This window comes from Zonotrichia albicollis, chromosome 1, assembly GCF_047830755.1.
Source record: "Zonotrichia albicollis isolate bZonAlb1 chromosome 1, bZonAlb1.hap1, whole genome shotgun sequence".
NCBI lineage: Eukaryota > Metazoa > Chordata > Aves > Passeriformes > Passerellidae > Zonotrichia > Zonotrichia albicollis.
In genome coordinates, this window is record NC_133819.1 from 98,920,454 (window position 1) to 98,938,775 (window position 18,322).

Consider the following 18,322-nt stretch of genomic DNA (forward strand, 5'->3'; position numbering starts at 1 on the left):
TCCCTTCAGCCCCAGGACTCTCCCTAATAATGCTGGAAGTTAAAATGAATCATTTATGAGCATCAGTAGACACATGGGTGGGGCCTCTTTTAAAACTGGTATTTTGTTGATGCAACACGTGTGACGGCCTCTTAGTTCTGAATATAAGTGTTACTGAGAGGAAATTAGGTTGGTTGGCAGAGATCAGCCAGACCTTGCAGTGCGTCTTGCTGAGGAGCTGGTATATCCACCAGTACTGTGCTTCTGACACCAGTACATGTAGAAGAAGAAAAAATGGAAGGTAAGTGTCTTGAAACTTTAATGTCCCTTAAACCAGGACTGAAAACAGAAATAATTAAATGATCATGTGTACAGGCCTAAAAAATTGCACATATTTTTGTGTAGGGATTACTTGCATGTTTGGATGTTCTTTGTGGGACTAGAGAGAAAGGAAAAAAAAAACTACTTTTAAAAAAACTACTATGAAGGATAAAGCTATGGAAAAGATTTAGTGAAACAACAGTCAATTCTGAAAATAGGAAATAGCATGGAAAAGAATAAACTTTATTGCTAGCATTAGTACAGAGTACTAGCTTTCAGTATTCTCATGATAGAAGCAATTATTTTCCAGAGAATGCCTGACATATTCTGTCTTGAATGAAGGGAAAATATGAATTGATAGAGAAAACCCTGTGACTGGTATGGATAGTCAGGTTTCTCCCAGACCAGAGGCAGAAAACCAATAAGAAATGTGAAACTGAATTGCCTTTCGTATTTTTTCTGAGCTGTCTTTGCTTAAGAAAGTAATCATTAGCTCGTTTATGATCCAGTTGCGATACTTAAATCTGATAAGCAAACTGTGGGCTGACTTTAGAGAACATCCCTGGGAAATGTAATACCTCAGCTCCCTGATGTTCCAGTTCAGCTGGATTACTGAGTGGATGAAGAGTAGTTGTCTTGGTTTATAAACACTTCCAGAGGCCAGGCAAGAATCAGGTTCTTTCAGTGTTCTTGACCGCAGGAATTTGCCATGTGTGCTGTAAGTACTTTCGGTGTGACCAGAATACTTTTTGTTATGGTTGACAACTCTCATTAAGATATGAGATTTTCAGTTCAGTTCAGTTCTGTTGCTCATTCTTGTCAGCAGATATGTTGTATTCATGAGCAATAATGATGCAATGCACTCCTGTATTTTTTGGTTATTGTTGATCGTGTGCAAATTTTTATCATGGTAGCATGCAGCTCTGCATTGGTTGCTGATCTCTGTTGAAGATCTGAATGACCAATGCATGACTAAATTTAAATAGTTAGATGAGAAACAAGATTATTTTTATTCAAGGAAAACAAATTAGAAAAAACTGCTTTTTTTTTTTTTTTGCCTCTACCTATTCCACCCGTTCCCACCCTCTCCCCAGTTAATTTTAAATTATTATTTAATTCAGGATGTGATCCTGGGAAACTCCACTGGTTTGTGTTAAAAATTTCCTGATCCTAAGGGCTTAGCTATGTGTCTCCCCTTAAACGGATACACCCTTGATATTGGATAGGAAAAAGTATTTTCCCTTAAATATTAATTCTGTAGGTACCCATGTAGTTAGAGAAGTTGCATTTTTAGATTTGTCTGTAGGCTTAGCAGGACCAAACTTAACACTTTAATATTATAATAAAATACAAGACTTTGCACATCAGTAAAGCCAATTTCCAAAACTGCTGAGAATCTGTGGCTCCCATCATCTTTAATTAGAATGAAGAACTTTGGAAAATAAAAAGTTGTATGCAAATAAGTAAAGATGAATGTTGCCACCCATCCTTCTGGCACCAGTGTCGTAATTACTCCTATGAAATGACTGATATGCAAGCAGGATGCCTAAGGGGGAATCGGCCAAGATTTTTGTCAAGCTAATCACAGCACCTGGGATTGATCGTCAGCATTTTAAAATGTCACAATTTGTGAATATTTCCTTTTCCATTAAGTTCCTCAATGACATCTGCAAACTTTTTTATGACTTTGGGAGTGCAGACTGAGACATCTGCAAGCATATTTAACATTATTTTAAGTCTTGGATAGATATTTATACATATCTATTTTTTTCATAAATAATTTGGAGTGCCACTTAAACTTTCAAATACATACATGTTATCAATTTTTTTATTTATTCTATTTAATTTTTTAATTTCTTTTATAAAAAACTCAAACACCTCAAATGATAGCATGTGCAAAACTGTAACTGTGGACAGAATGTTGTAATGTGTGGAGAGACTATTACAATGCAAAGTCAGCTTTTCAAGTAGAGATACTAATATTGGCCTTCAGCATCAGGTATTTATAATACAATCAGGCACTATGTAAAAGAAGTGAAACTTGTAGGACAGCAACAAAAATCAAAGAGTTAGACAAGTTTCCATCTGCAAGCTAGAAAAGTGGTGAACTTGTAAAGGAACTTTTATGGATGTATGTCTCAATTTTAGTCTCACTGAATTCTGAACAAAGTCTTGAATGTATTTTGAAAGAGTTATCTCTCTTTCATCGTTGTCTCCTCTGTCACTTAATCTTAACCACAGTCGAAGCTGGGAACTTAATTGTATGGGGTTTTTCTTTGTGCTCCTTTCTCTGTCCTGCAGTTATTGAGTTGGGAGAAGTTGACTTGAACTGTCCTTCCAACTGTCAAATACATAATACCCATTTCTTCGGAACTGACAGACAGATAATAAGGAGAGGGCAAGCCTTCAGCTTATATGCTCGCTTCCAAAATCGAGAATGGGATGACTCTGTGGACCAGGCTGCTTTCACCGTGGAGACAGGTAGTCACTCCCAAGCACTCTGCAGACTTTCCTAGTCCTTTGTTAATTAATAATATTTCCCATAGACTTCAGAAGACTTCTTTCATAGTCTTCATATTCCCATAACCTACTCATGTTCTATGTGAAGAGACTACGCTCCCCTGAATCAGGCAGTTCTTCTAAGATGTAAAGTTTTCTCACTCTGCTAGAGAAGTGACAAGTGAAAAAGAAATCCACCCTTGGGAGCTTCGCCTTGCAAATGATGCCTAAGCAAATTACCAGCCTTTTACATGTGCTTTGTTTAGTAGTCTGATGGAAGTGGTTTTTATTTTCCTGAAAAGGCCTCAGACCTTGTGAATCAAATGAGACAAAATGCACCTTCCCAATGGGCAGATGTCTGGATCAAACCTGCTGGAGTGCTTCCTACAAAGTTCATCAGCCAAAATGCATCACTATCAGCGTGTTTCCTCCTTCCAATGTCTGCATTGGCCGTTATATTCTCAATATGCAAATCACATCTTGTGGTCACACATACCAGCGGTGTCTTGGAGATTTTTATGTCCTTTTTAACCCTTGGTGTGCAGGTAAGAACTCTAATGACAATCAGATTGTTTTAAGAAAAAAAACTAGTGATGAGTAAAACTGTAGAAGATATTTATTATTTACCTGGTGCGTAAAGGATGTAGTAACAGAAACAATGAGAATCAAGGACAGATTTAATTCTGTTCTTCTTAATCTTTTTCCTCCAAGTTCAAGACTGTCTCAAGCCATTGTTTCAATTTTTTTTTAGTGGTAGTAGGGGTGAGGTATAATATTTTCCCCACAATATTACAGTGTTTTGACAGGACAGAAAGCACTGGGAAACTTCCTTTGTTTGTCAGGAAATGCATTTTTGCTGTGAGAGTGACTGAGCACTAGCACAGGTTGCCCAGAGGGTTTGTGGAGTCTGCATCCTTGGAGATATTCAAAAGCCATCTGGATATGGCCTGGGAAACTGGCTGGAGGTTGGACCAGATCACCTCCAGAGGCCCCTTCCAACTTCAACCATTTTGTAATTCTGTGAATACTGTGTTGCCATCATAAAATAATACAGTACAAATACAAATTAAATTCTTTAGATCTGGCTCAGGTAACAAGCAATTCTGGAGTCTGTAGGACCTCGCCAAAATCATTACATGACAAATATTCACATTGTCTGTCCTGATTTGATCTAAATCAGATACACAACTCTATGTTGCTGAGTGTTTGACTTGTAGAACAGCTTAGTGTGAAGATAAATTGCAAACTCCTCCATTAATGTGCTTTACAGCAGGGAGAGATTTAATAAAGATATTATCTAGCTGTAAGTAGGAATGAGTTGTCTGTGAGTGCTTAAAGAGCCCACAACCTTCAACATAAAAGTATACATCAAAAACTGGTAATAAAGGAGAGAGGGATCCAGTGATGCAGAAACACAGAAGTACTAGAAAGGTACATTTTGTCTGAATGAAAGCTCTTCATCTTTTCCAGATGATCCTGTATATTTGGACAATCAGGCTCATAGAGAAGAATATGTTCTGAATGAACACGGCATACTGTATGAAGGAGTTCACAAGCACATAACCTCTCGACCATGGCACTTTGGACAGGTATATTTTTAATACTTGTTCAGAAATAGATGACATCCATATACTGATAAATTAAGTGTTGTTTGTATTTTTTCAGAAATGTATGCCCTATTTGTAGTGCAAAGGCTTTTAGGATCAGTTCAGACTATGTATACATGAACCAAAATGTCTGAGAATTTCACTGTAGCCCCAATAACTGGAAAAAAGTTTTATCTAGTAAAATGAGGGAAATTGCACAATGTTCTGGGAACAGGTGGAACAAACACTGTGCTTCAGAAGGAAAATTATTCCATTGGTCAAACATAAAAATGACATGTTTTTGCCTTTGGTTTTCCTTCAGGCAGATAGGCAATACCATGCAGACCACTAGGAGCTGTGCTTGATTTAACAAAATAAAAAAAAAAAAAAGAAAATAAAAAACAAAGGAGAGGTGAAAAGCAACTCATATAATTAAAAAAGACTGGATTTTTGATAAGAAAGTTACTTTAGCAACATCAGCATACCATGATGCCTATGTTATTGTTTTTTTTTCCTCAGTTTGAAGATGGGATTCTGGATATCTGCTTGAAGATCTTAGATATGGGTGCGAGTTACCATCATGGCTCTGATCGTGACCACTGCTGGCGCAATGACCCCGTGCATGTCAGCATGGTGGTGAATCACATGGTAAGATCTGTGGGCGTGTGAGACCTCTGAATAGATCAGGTCACACTTCATTATATTGTAGAAGGACAGACTGCACAGTAATCTAACGCAGCAGGTGAGTGGGGGAAATCCTTCCTCTGCTCAGATTCACAGGAAAATTAAACTTTTAATGCTAACCTCTGATGATTTTGAGACATGCTTAGAATGTGAAGACATGGTCGGTCATTTGAAATGGTTGTTTTTCTTTTCTCTTTCTAGATAAGCAGCCATACCACTAACAGTATCATGAAGATTCCAGAAAACAGTGATTACCTGAAAGGAACAAAGCCATTTTCCTGGAATGGAAGTGTCCCTATTCTACAGCAGTGGTACAGTGGTAGATGTAGGCCGGTCAGATATGGGTACTGTGGATCTCTTGCTTCAGTCATGTGCACAGGTATGATATTTCCTTTTTTTTTCCTTTATCTAGTTTATAGAAAAAAGAAGAAAGAAAACAAGGGTCAAAAACATCTGACCCTAAAATCTACTTGAATAATTTTACTTGTAAGAATTTTTCTAGAAAAGAAATGAAATATTTTTCTCATGCTCCTGATAAAGTGTTTATTATCAACCTTTTGCTTTCCTACACAGGTTGAAGAGCAAGAAAAGTAGTTCCACCTTCTCTGTTACCATTATTTTATGCAGTTATCAATACTGAAACTTTTATTAAAACTCAGAGCAAGTGCAGCATAGTTGAATCATAGAGTAATTGGGGTTGGAAAGAACCAACACAACCTCCACAACCCCATTGCAGAGCCAAAATTTATGCTTTGGGTGATGTTTCAAGGATAAGAAAAAACATTTAAGTTATGAGCAGGAAGATCTATTGCAATGTCTCCCCCAAAACACAAGTACAAGGCTATATTCTCCTTTTAATGCAAAAGATTAGATAATAGTGCACTAAACTCTACAGACAGAAGATCTGAGTTCCAGCTTTATACCATTTATCTACTGAACTGGCCTCTACCTTGAATGAAGAAAGTTAAATTGAAGTCCTGTAGGTGAATCTATATGTACCACACTATTTATAAAAAAAATTGTTTTATTAGTGCAGAATCAGGTTAATGATTTCTGAATTTAAACCATCTGTTTTTGTGGATGTTTTAGGCTTTTATTTTAAGATGGAAGAGTACAAAAACATTCCTTTCTGCTAGGCTTTTTTTCAAACTACTTTTCAAGAACTAAAAAGAATTTTGAAGATACAGCACCCCAAATATTGCTTCCTATCCATTGTGTTTCTATACCTGTAAATTAGAACATAGGATAATAATTTATAAAATAAGTGAGGGATTTGACTGACTAATTGTGATTTGTAATGATTCATTCATATTTTTTCTTACAGTGATGAGATGTTTGGGAATTCCAAGCCGTGTTGTCACAAGCTTCTGTTTTCCTTGCTCAATTGAGAATCCCCTTGGTATCAATGAGATTTTTGACGCTACTGGTAAAAACCTGTGTGGCAAAGACAAACTATGGTAAATAAGAAAAATATTACGCTCTTTTTCCCTTTTAAAGATTACATAATAGGAAAACCAGTATATATTTAGCAGATCGTGTCTCTCTTTGGTGTATCTCTTTCTTTATCTGGGTAATACTCTTCAGTTTCCTAATAATGCATTTCAAAACCATGACATTACTAAAGAGGCAGTCTACTCAGTAGATTTTCAAAAAAGAAAAATGCAGAACCTCTTGTGAGAATCCATGCTGCTTGCTTATCACTCTCAGCTGAAAAAAATAAGGCCATCAAGCTTAGAAGCTGTAAAAGTGTACAGAAGATCACTAAATTCTAGGGAAAATTTATCCCTAATTTGGACTTTTATCTCCAATCACAATCACTTGGTTGATACCTGTGCTGTCCTCCTGATGCTCCTTGTAATGGACTGTTTAATTCTTATAAATCTTTCAATGCCTGTTAAACTTAATCTAAAGAACTGTGCTGTCATGTTATCTACTAAAAGAAACATGTTTTGCAATCAGGTCTATGGGGTTCTGGAACAAATTTCCAGCCTGAGAGATATAAAGCGAAAAAAAACACTCCTGTCATAAATGTCATTAACAGTGTTTAGACATACAAAATCTTCAGTTGATCAAAAAATTATTGCTGGCATGGTTTTCCTCTGTCATAGGTGTTAAATTTGGTAATCCAAGAGACATCTTTAATTGTATATTCCCCCATTCTACAGGCGATACCACTGCTGGAATGAATCTTGGATGGCTCGCAGAGATATAAATCAGTGCTGTGGTGACTGGCAGTGTCTGGATCCAACACCTCTGGAAACAGGCAGAGGTAATTTTACTATAGTTGGAATAATATTACTCAGATTACGCTGCTGAGTTTCCCTGCTATTCCGGTTACAATGTGTTATAACATTTTTGTTCTCTGGTTTAGGTTCAGCTTGCAGTGGTCCTACATGGGTTCGGAGCATCAGGGAAGGGGAACTGGACTTGGATTATGATGGTCATCATATGTTTTCTCGAGTAAATTCAAATTACGTTGGCTGGCTTTCCCAAAACAATGCCAAAAGAACAAAATTTTTCTGTGACACATGGCCATGTGGACAACGTCTAATCACCAAGAGTGTTGGCAGTGAGCAATTTGAAGATATCACTGGAGCTTACAAGTATGAGCTAGGTATGACGAAAACATATTGAATGGGTTAGAGGAAATTGTACAGGCTAATCATATAAAATGTGATCTCTCACATTTTATATGATTGAAGTAATCTCTCCTGTGTTTAAATGTGCAGAACAATCTGAAATTGTCTTTTCATTTTTGAGAAAGAGGCAGATGCTTTTCTCTTCAAACGTCGTGATTTTAAAACTTCTAAGTATATTTAGATGATTCAAACAAAGCACATACTAATGGATAGGATAGGATAGGATAGGATAGGATGGGATGGGATGGGATGGGATGGGATGGGATGGGATGGGATGGGATGGGATGGGATAGGATAGGATAGGATAGGATAGGATAGGATAGGATAGGATAGGATAGGATAGGACAGGATAGGATAATTTCAGCTGGAAGGACCTACAATGACCATCTCGTCCTGGTCACATGTCAGGACTAAATGAAAGTCGAAACATACTATTAAATATCTCTTTTTAAGGCACTGACAACCACGGCCCATAAACCACCTCTCTAGGAAGTCTGTTCTACTGTTTGACCAGCCTCACAATTAAATAATTGTTCCTAATGTCTAGACTAAACCTCCCATGCACAGCTTTCAACCATTGCCATGCTACCTGTCACTGACACCAGGAAAAAGAGCTCAGCACCTCCCCTTCCACTTCCTCTTCTCAGGAAGCTAAGAAGACCAATGAGGTTGCTGCTCAGCCTGCTTTTCTCCAAACTAGACAAAGCCAAAGTTTTTTACCTGTTCTTAACAGGATGTGCATTCCAGTGCTTTAAATAACACTGTTTATAGGTATATGTTTTGGTCTCACCTTGAAAGTAGTTTTAAATATTAGCAGACTCAAGATAATCTAAAAAACCCATAAATTCTTCTAAACCTAGGATTAACACCTTACTTGTTGCTTCTTGTACTGGGTCTGTCACAAAATATGCCTACTTACTAAATTCATGTATTATTAGCATATTCCGCTGCTCTTACTTTGGGGTTACTGATTTTCATATTCCAGTAGACAGGAGGAGTTCAACTAGCAAGACTGCATAAAGGAATGAACAGTAGGTCACAGCTGATTGTACATTTGCAAGCTCTGTGGGGATTTTTGTTTATTTTTGGTTGGTTGGTTGGTTGGAAAACAATTGACAGTTTCTTTGTTTTAATGGCATATTTTGCCTTTTGAGAGAATGGTAGCATCTCATATTCACCCTTATTCTTTCAGAGAGTTATATTTCCAGTTTTGTACTAACTATACATTTTGAGATTTACATGACCATTTTTTATATTTAACTACTTAAAAGTAAAATAAGGTTTATAATTTTTTCTTTTTTTTCCCCTGACGTGTTCATTTCTTTCCGTGCATTCAGTCTGCTGTATCTTATATTTCATTATCTGGTGCATTTGTTCTACAACAACCTGCTACTCTGGGTTTCAGGAAGAAGTAGCAATAAATTTAATTATCTTTATTATTTGGGTAGAATAATAATAGGGTTCTTGTGCCTCCAGCAGATTCATTATCATATATCTTCTTCAACAGGTTCTGTGAAAAACAAAGAAGCCTATTACCGGGCTTACAGAAGGATTCACCCAGGGTACTGCAACGCTTCCAACTGTCATATCGACCGGGAGCTATCGTCTCTGAAAAACCCATTTCTGAGTGACTCTGGAATTAACATGAGGTTAAAGATGGCCAACTGCCCAATGTATGGTGAAGATGTCCAGCTGAACTGGCTGCTTGAAAATCTGCGTAATGAGAACAAAACCCTGAAGTTCAATTTGTGCGCGCAAATTATAACCTACAGTGGTGTCCCAATGGATCAGTTTTGGAAAGACTGTGTGAATGTCACGTTGGGACCAAGGGAAGGTAAGAGGGTGAAATTGTCTAACACTCAGTTGTTTTTCAGAGCTAGTTGGTTTTTAGGATCTGTGGAGACTTCCTAATAGTGGTGGGAAGTGAGATGTGCAGTGTTAAATATTGACAGCTGAATTCCCTTTAGGGTGATCACTCAAAAATCAACACCATGTCAATACTACATGTATTGTGACAAGTAAATTGTAGTCTTTCCTTAATTTCTCAAGGTTTAGAGATTCTTATGATAGTCTAAAAAATTGTTTCATTGAAATTTCAATTCTGAACTCCATACTCAATACAAAGATAAAGCTGCAGCTGTCTATCAGAAAAGTAATGTTTTCTTTGGCCAGAAGATATCAGCCAGTGTAAAACACTTGCTTAAAGCACCTAGGCATACCATATGCTTGGAAGTGCAAATGTGTAGCAGAACATCAACACCTGTTTTCATGGTTAATGTCTTTTTTCTAGAAGAAACAAGATCTCTTTCATTAAACCACACCATTATAAGACAGAATTTCATACTGATATTAAAATTCTATTTTACGAGGCTTTAATTTGCCTGTATTTGAATTATTGTTTTAAGAATTGCACTGGAAGGAAAGATTCCAAATTTTGCTTAATAATTATCATCATCATTATCATCAACTAATCTTGCAAATTCACTAATAGATGAATTGAAAACTGTGAAACTGGTTGCTGAAAATAGCAATGTATCACCCTAAGTCAGGAAAAAATTCTGTCTATTTTCAAAGATGCCATGATAACTTAATACTTAATTAAGCCCTTGTCAGCATGAGTAAAATATTAGGAGGAAGGAAAGTGGAAATATTAATAAAAAATACAGAAAAATAAAAGAAAAAAATTTGTTTTACAGTGAAAAAAATTCCACTGTGTATATCATATAATCAATATGGACCTTATCTCTGTGATCACAACATTATGAAAGTGGTTGCTGTCTCAGACCCTGAGTGTGGAGAAATTCTGATGGTGAGCAGGGATATTGTGGTCAACAGACCACCTGTTATTGTAAAGGTAAGTAACTTTTATTATGGAATTTGGGATCTAAGGAACAGACCTGGGGACTCTTATTGGCCACTCCCTAAGTGCAATGCAAATAAACTTGAAATATCTTACATTTTTCTTCTATATTATTGCCTTTTTTAAATATAGTGATATTGGTGTGATTTTTAAAGTAAAATAGTTGACTTAGTAATGTATAGAGATCATAGAAGCAAGTAAAAAAGAAATATTAATAATACTTTAATTTTCCCCCTTCCATTTATTTACCTCATTGTCAATTTTGTAAGGATTAAAAATAATAAAATATGTTTATTTCTTTTTTAACTAGCTACTGAGCCAACCCAGACTGAAAGTACCATGTACAGCAGAGATCTCCTTCTGTAATCCTCTCCAGGAGGATATGAAGAATTGTGTAATGACATTAGAAGGCTGTGGTTTATTCAAAGAGCCAATGACCATTGAGTAAGTTCATCAGTTCTGGAAATGGGGACAATATTGGGGTTTGACTAAAGTGTGCAAGTTCAGAACAGGTTTTGAGAGAGAAAATAGTTCTGATATTTTTGGCGTTTAGCACATGAACAGGACATTTTGCCTCTTGTTAGTTTGACACTCTATTAAAAGCCTCACTCCTCTTGAAACTGATCATTTAAAGCTGGCAAGGAATGCTGCTGCTTCATTTTTCTCAAGATTTAATTTAAGTGGGTGCATCAAATATCTGTCTGCACACTTCTCTTTACAAGAAGTACTAGCTAGGTCCCCCATCCCTTACAATCGTATTGAATTTATAATAAAATTCCTCTAAATATTCATGAACTGGCACTAACTGCATATAGGAACAATTAGAGAACAACAGCGAGAAATAGCAATATGCATTCTAAGCTCATAACACGTTAATCACAGGAAACGGGAAGCTTTCGAGATGCTGTAACATTCTAGTAAAAGTAGCTGTTCATTAATATGCATTGCTTCTCTTCATGACAAGGAGAACTGACAAAAGTATGACTAGTTTTGAGGGCAAGAAGTTAAGAATTGTTCTCACTGAATAGTAATGAACTGGATTCCACAAAGCTGCCCTGTTGAACTGCTGGAAATGGTAAGCAATAAATACATCTTTGAGGCAGAAAGGTGCTGCATTTTTTAAGAATTCAAGTCAGTACCACAAATGGTTTTCCAATTCCCATTACAAAAGTGACTATGGGAGTCTTCCAAATCTTCTCTTGGGACAAAAGCTTTCCCATGCTTTTCACAAGAGAATATGGGGTTTTTGGAAAAACACAAGAATAACAAAATTGTCATAGCAGTTTGTTTCTAAAGTATGTCATAGCAAATCAAATTTATTTGTGCGCTATCTTGTAGCGCTTAGGTCTCTGAGTGTTAAAGATTAGGGTCCTAATTCTTTTCTTTGTCTTGCTCCAGTTTGGGAACGCTGGCATCCAACCAACAGGCACGGACCATCGTGGAGTTTACACCTTACAGGCTTGGCTGCCACCGGCTCCTAGCCAACCTCGGGTGCCACAAGTTTGCCTACTGCAAGGGATGTGCCAAAGCTGAAGTGTGCTGCTCGGCAGGCCAGAACGGTGTCCTGCCCATCGGCCAGAACGGGTCACTCCCCGTGTGTGAGAATGGCTCCGTCCCCATGAACGGCGCTGGGGGAGCCGGAACGGCTGTCCCTGTGGCAGACCCTGCCTTCAACTCCATGTGTGAATATATATGTATCCCAGTGTGCAACCCAAATTGCAGCGCAGGGGGACAGCCTGTGTACGATTTTGTGTACCTCCCTGCAGGCCATCCCTTATGCAACACCATCTGCAACCAAGGCTTCAATGCAAGCATCAATCCCGGTTTTGAGATGGGATGCGATCCTGGCTTCCGTGTCATATGTGAGACTGTACCTCCTGCTACGTGTGCTCCAATGGCTCCATCCATGTACAGCTCCATGCCAGCCCCAGCATCCAACCCTGTTTGCACCACTATGCCTCACGTGGTGTTTGAGACAGGTCCTGCTCCCACACACCCCGCTGGAGGTGGAGGGGGGCCGATGTCCTATTCTGTCTCTGTTCCCACGAATAATGCGGTGAGTGCGCTGCTGACCCACTTCATGGGTGGCCCCAGTCCCAACGGGGCAACCCAAGCAGTCCCTATGACTGCTCCGCCATCCTACTCCATGTGCTCTCCAGTAATCCACACCATTGGCAACCCCATCCAGTCTGCAACTCCCCTTTCAGTGCCCGGTGCCTCCATCTCACACGTCGTTTGCAGCTCCACACCCTCTCCCAGCACCCAGCCTCAGTGCGGCCCAGCGGCCACGCTGTCCTCCCAGCCCCTGAATTCCGCCGTAGCGCACGGCCTGTGCTCCCCAGTGGCCTCCCCGGTGCCCCGCGCTGCTGACCGCAGCAGCACCCCGACAGTGCTGCAGGTGGGCACTGCCTCCGCATCCCACTCGCTGTGCTCCCCGGCACCTCAGCGTCCCGTGGGACCCCCGGCCTCGCACTCGCTGTGCTCTCCGGCCCCCCGCCCCGTCGGGCCCCCCGCCGCCCACTCGCTGTGCTCGCCCAGCTCCGCCTCGCTGGTGGCCGCGGGGGCCCGCCCCGCCAGCTCGCCGGCCGCTCAGCCCTTGGACTCCTCGGCTGCGGCCTGCCTGCCGTGCTCCCCATCGCCGCGGCCCCTGGCAGGTCCCACAGCCCGCTCGCTCTGTGCCCCCACCTCTCGCTCCCTCTCCCAGCTTGTGGGCACCTCTGGCTCTCGCTCCTTGTGTGGCTCTCAGTGGGGCCCTTCCTATGAGAGCACCTCTCGCTTTGGCTCCACGTGGGCTCCCGCCTCCCGATCGTTGTGGAGCCCCGAGGGGCGCTTGGGCTACTCCTCGACCCGTGCCACCTACGGCACCATTTCACGCCCTCCCTACAGCTCCTTGAACCGCTCGTCCTACACCTTGTCCCGCTCTGGCTACGCTACCCTACCTCGCTCCGCCTCCCCCTCTCCCTCTGCCTACGCCGCCCTGACTCGCTCCGGCTCCTGCCCCTCTGGCAGTACCCTGGCCCTGGCAGGGTCCCGCAGGCCCTGGAGTCCCACAAGGAGCACTCTCACCTATTTCAGACGCAAATACCTGTAACGGCGAGTAACCTGGGAAAAGCTGAAGCCAGTGAAATAAAGCCTGCGTGCAGATGCTTTACAAGAGGTTAGAAATAGGGTGATGAAGAGCAGCGTGCTGCTCCTGAGCATTTGTCTATGGATTTGAGATGTGCCAGAAAGCAGGCTGTGAGCCAACTGCTGAGGGATGCATTCGATGTAATACTTGTATGTCTTGAGATACGGTACGGTGGAAATGACAAATGAATGTGCTCCCTGTGGAGCCGTCGTGACAATAGTGGCACGGCGCAGGTAATCAGACTTACTTGCTCAGTCAAGCTGTTTTATAAATGATGTGCTTTCACTCTCTCCTCTCTTGATTTTTTGCAATGCACATTTGTCAGATCTCCCTGGGCTACAGCACTCATAGCAAATCTATCTCCCTGCGTGAATTGTGCTGTCCTTGGGATGCTGCAGAGGTGACAGCAGGCGTGCCTTATGTCTCACCTAACAGACACTGGGCCCCTGAACCCCAGCAGTTTTGTGGCTCAGGTCAGTTCTGCGTGCACTCTGTCTCCCTAGCTGTGTAACACTGAAAACTGTGGAGGTCGCAGAGCAACTAAATCGTTACAAATTAGCTGAAGAGTTTAATTGTGTCTTTATTTAATATTTTTTTCCTTTTTTAAGTAGTAATTTTAGTTTTACTACTCTTGATGTATTAGAGACCTAGTATCAAGAATACAGAGGTCATGTTAGAAAGTCTGAAAAACTCAATGAAAAATCAATACAATATATTGGCTTTCACAACTGACTGTTTTTCATAGAGCATATTTCAAAAATTTTCTCACGTACCTTGTAGGCATTTAAGTTACTAGGAAAAGCTCTAATTCTACAGCTGTACCTTTTTTTTTGTATAGCTAGGAAAAGTCTGCCCCTAGACCTGAACTTAGAAAAGGAAGAATGAGGTTATCCTTCCTTTGCAACATCCAATCCTCCCAGGTGAAAGTTTTTAAGGTGAATGAAATGTACTGTGTCTTCTTCAGCTGATGGTACTGTTCCAGTGCTAGCCTTCTCCAGGTGTTTTAGGAGTTGAAATTATACATTTTCATAATGAAACTATCCCTGAATTTTAGATTTGCTCATAAGAATTTTGGATTCTAACAACACCTCCCATCCCTCCATTATTTGTCTTTAGTAAAGTAGTCCATTAATTTAGTAGCAAGTGTTAGTGGGGTTTTGTGGTAAGGTAGTTTTGCTGGTGCTGCAGAATCTTCAGCCATGTAGCAATAGTATTTCAGTAGTATCATTGTAGTTTACACCCCTATGTGATGAGATTGAGTAACCTTCTGAGGATTTTGAGATAGTGTGGTGTCAGATGGTAGCTATGAACATGCCAACACTATCAACTGCATAGGAATTCTGAGTAGGCTAGAAGAAAGATTTGCCTGGATATTGTAGTAGAGTGATCGTAACTCAGTGACTTTGTTTTTTTTACACAGTTTCAATAGTCTGTGTTAGATATGTGCTGAGAATTTCTTTGCCTGACTGACAATAAAAATAAAAATTTAAAAAACCACCTGTCATTCTATTGTTTTGGTTTCTTTTTTTTTTTTTTCAGTAAATACTGCTTAAAAGGTGAAGACTAAATCTCTGCGAGTGAACTGGTTTGTGATATCTTCCCTCCACTTCATTTCTGTTAAATTTCCTGTTCTTTTCCTCAAGGTACAAAAACTAGGCTTCAGAATAAGATCTGAAGTTAGGGGAAGTCTGTGGATTTCTTACTTTACCTGAAATACTCAGTTTGATGTTAGAGGAAAAATTAAGCCATCCTCTTTTCTCTCAATAAACTTTTCCACTTGTTGCATGAGTTTTTCCTTTGCTCTGTAAAACTTTCAATCCACAGAAATGCCAAAATGAGCAAACCTTTGGGTGGCAGAGGAAGAGATAGATAAGATACTGACAGTATTTCCTAAAGAAAAAATGTGATTTTTTTTTAAAGTGTCAATAGTACATGATAGCTACATAATTCTCAAATGACATTTCAGATTCCTTTTCCCAGTAGTGGCATGACTTCTCTGATGTACTTAATTTTTGAGAAACAGCCTGACTGCATATTTCAGAAGCTCCAAAGTTTTGGTCATTGGAGTTGTTGAGAGCATGTGCAACCTCAACTCACACTCTTTCTGCCATGTATACTGAATATGCATTGCTTTTGAAAAATGTAGTAAATTCGTTCTAACTAGAGCCATAGGGGAAGGCAGAAATCTTTTAGGTTCAAAATTGTTCTAATACTGAATAAATGATATTGAAGATATTGTTGTCTTGCACAGCATGGCAGTAACAAAGGGTAGCTCATAGTATCTTATCAAAGTCCATTGTACTGTCTCATACTCATTGGGGGGCAGAGGGGGTGGGCAACATGTGAACAACTAAAGAAAAAGAGCCCCCAAACCAATAATGACAAAAAGCCCCAAAACCAGCCGAATTTAAATTATCTTCTTCTTAGGCATCTCTAAATGGAAGGCTCTAACCTATATTTTATAAGGTACTTCCTTTGTCAGGAGACAAGTTTTAAATTTCCACAAAATTTCTGTTTTGTTTTGTGGTGGCTTGGTTTGTTTGTCTTTTTTTTCCCCACAACTGGCAAAGTCAGACCAAAATGACTGTCTCAATTATACTTTCTTGCAGTAAAACCCACAAGAAACTTTTTTTTTTTTGCCTAATGTATTAAATATTTTGAAGATTAACAGTATTCAGTAATGTGGTGTGATACATAAATACGTCTATTTTAGAGAATGAACAGCCAACTCAAGCATGACAGTTATAGTCGTCAGAAATTAAATACAGTACTGTCATATTTATGTGTTCAGGAATAAATTTCTAATTTTAATCTCAGTTCAGGCATGAATTTTATTTAAGTGAGGGAAATATATTCACATTTTTTCCCTAGGCGATGAATGTGAAAGAAGGTGTTTGCTCATGCATTGTTATAGTTACCCTTTCTATGGTTTAAAAGGTATAAATGGGACTAGTGGAATTTACTTTTGAGTCCAGCTAAAATTAGGTTGTATTTATTTTAGAGATGAGGAAAATTACCATTCTAATATGTGGTAATTTTCAGTTCTTATCCCTAACAGTTCATTAGACCTTTACAAATCATTTTTAAATGAGAAGTTTCTGTGATTTATCTGCAAGTTAATGGTTTTGCTTTTAATGCTTTAGGTTTGTGTTTCTTTGGACATTTGCTGACAGCATACCATAAAGTACTGGAGTAAAATATGATTTATTTTTATATATTCCATTACCTGCAAGAAAAATGTTGAAAGGTATAACTCAATGGACAAATTTCCTACCTAGCATTAGTTATAGAGGTAAATTAAATTTTATGTATTGTATCAGACAAGAAGGTTAAATTAAAGAAACACTGTAGTAATTTTATTTAGTGTTAAAATAAGCCAGAATATTTTGGAACATATACTATGAATTGTATAAAAATAAAGCAATTAAATATGCTGACCAGGAAAATGTGAAAATATTCAAAATGCAAAAGATAACAAGGATTTATTTATTTATTAAACAGCAATTTTGTGTCACCTATTGTATACTTCCATTTTATCTGACTTTTCAAAAGTTGATTCCTTCATGCTGCATTTCCAGAGGTGTTTTTGCAGACCTAAGAAAAAGTCTTTGTTTGTAGAAGGAAATCCTATTCAAACACTTTACAGCTTTCTTTCGTTCAATGCCTTAATGGGAGGAATTTCTTCCTCGCCTTTGTATGTTCTTCCTTCCTCTTTGTCTTTGAACTGCAAAGTATGGTACATAGTGTGCTTTTATGCTTATTTGTGTTTAGTAACTTTCTGACTCTGAATAACGCTGAAATAGAAGTTTAGTACAAGACACTAATGCAAGGCTGAAAGCAGAAACTGTTCCCAACCCAAGGATCAAATTCAGTGTATGTGAACAGCTGAGCCCTCATTACTATCCTGTTACTTGTTTATAGAAATCATTAATTTGGATTTTAAATTATGTTTTGTAACTAACTGGCCACACCTGTCTAACTTTTCAACTAATCATAACTTTTTCTTCCATCCTGAGAAAAGTTGCTGTTGATGGTGTTCAGTAGATGGCTTTGTTTATTTGAGCAATCTGTACCTTTTTGTGTGTTCACTACGCATCATACATTGAAATTGCATGGGTGTTTTCTCCATAAGATAGGTTTAGTGAAGGCTTTGGATCATTGCTGCAGCATTTGGATAAAGAGCATTCACTGCTGCATATGATTTGGTGGGAATAAAACTACAAAATCAAATATCTAGAAAACTAGGAGTTATGTGTAAAGGAGGGAAAATCTTCATGGTGTGAGTAAATGTCGCCAGTATCTACCATTTCCTTTTAGAAAATCTGTTCTGTGATTCTTGTTTCTCTGATTCCTCTTTCTGAATATCAAACCTCAAATTTCAATAAAACTATGACAGTATGTCAAGTTGGCTTTAGATTCATTAGAAATAAGAAAATGCTGGTCTTTGAGATAAACATTACCAGGAATCCTTGCTTTTCCAATCTCTTGAAATATTCCAGTAAACCTAATCCATCATCTACAGCAGTTTCTGGGTAGAGAGCTGAGACACTTGCTATTAACCCTGACCTAGAAATACTCCTTAATTCTGACTGAGCTAAATGTGGCATCTTCATCTCAAATTTTTGCT

At 38.9% G+C, this 18,322-nt stretch overlaps 1 protein-coding gene across 3 annotated transcripts in view; it reads left to right on the top strand.

Annotated features, from left to right (window-relative positions):
- LOC102075064 (protein-glutamine gamma-glutamyltransferase 5) overlaps positions 1–15,192 on the top strand; it is a 35,670-nt gene extending 20,478 nt beyond the window's left edge. For 2 of the 3 annotated variants that reach the window (XM_074547931.1, XM_074547937.1), the window contains 12 exons: positions 2,602–2,781; positions 3,102–3,344; positions 4,270–4,388; positions 4,905–5,033; positions 5,271–5,448; positions 6,394–6,526; positions 7,235–7,338; positions 7,441–7,683; positions 9,216–9,542; positions 10,405–10,562; positions 10,879–11,012; positions 11,967–15,192. In XM_074547931.1, the coding sequence (XP_074404032.1) occupies positions 3,146–3,344; positions 4,270–4,388; positions 4,905–5,033; positions 5,271–5,448; positions 6,394–6,526; positions 7,235–7,338; positions 7,441–7,683; positions 9,216–9,542; positions 10,405–10,562; positions 10,879–11,012; positions 11,967–13,659 (3,417 nt within the window). In that variant the 5' untranslated portion in view covers positions 2,602–2,781; positions 3,102–3,145 and the 3' untranslated portion in view covers positions 13,660–15,192. Of the gene's footprint in view, positions 1–102; positions 2,782–3,101; positions 3,345–4,269; positions 4,389–4,904; positions 5,034–5,270; positions 5,449–6,393; positions 6,527–7,234; positions 7,339–7,440; positions 7,684–9,215; positions 9,543–10,404; positions 10,563–10,878; positions 11,013–11,966 lie in introns of those variants that run through there. The other variant, XM_026791013.2, reaches the window with a different exon arrangement.
- The last annotated feature ends 3,130 nt before the right edge of the window (positions 15,193–18,322 follow it).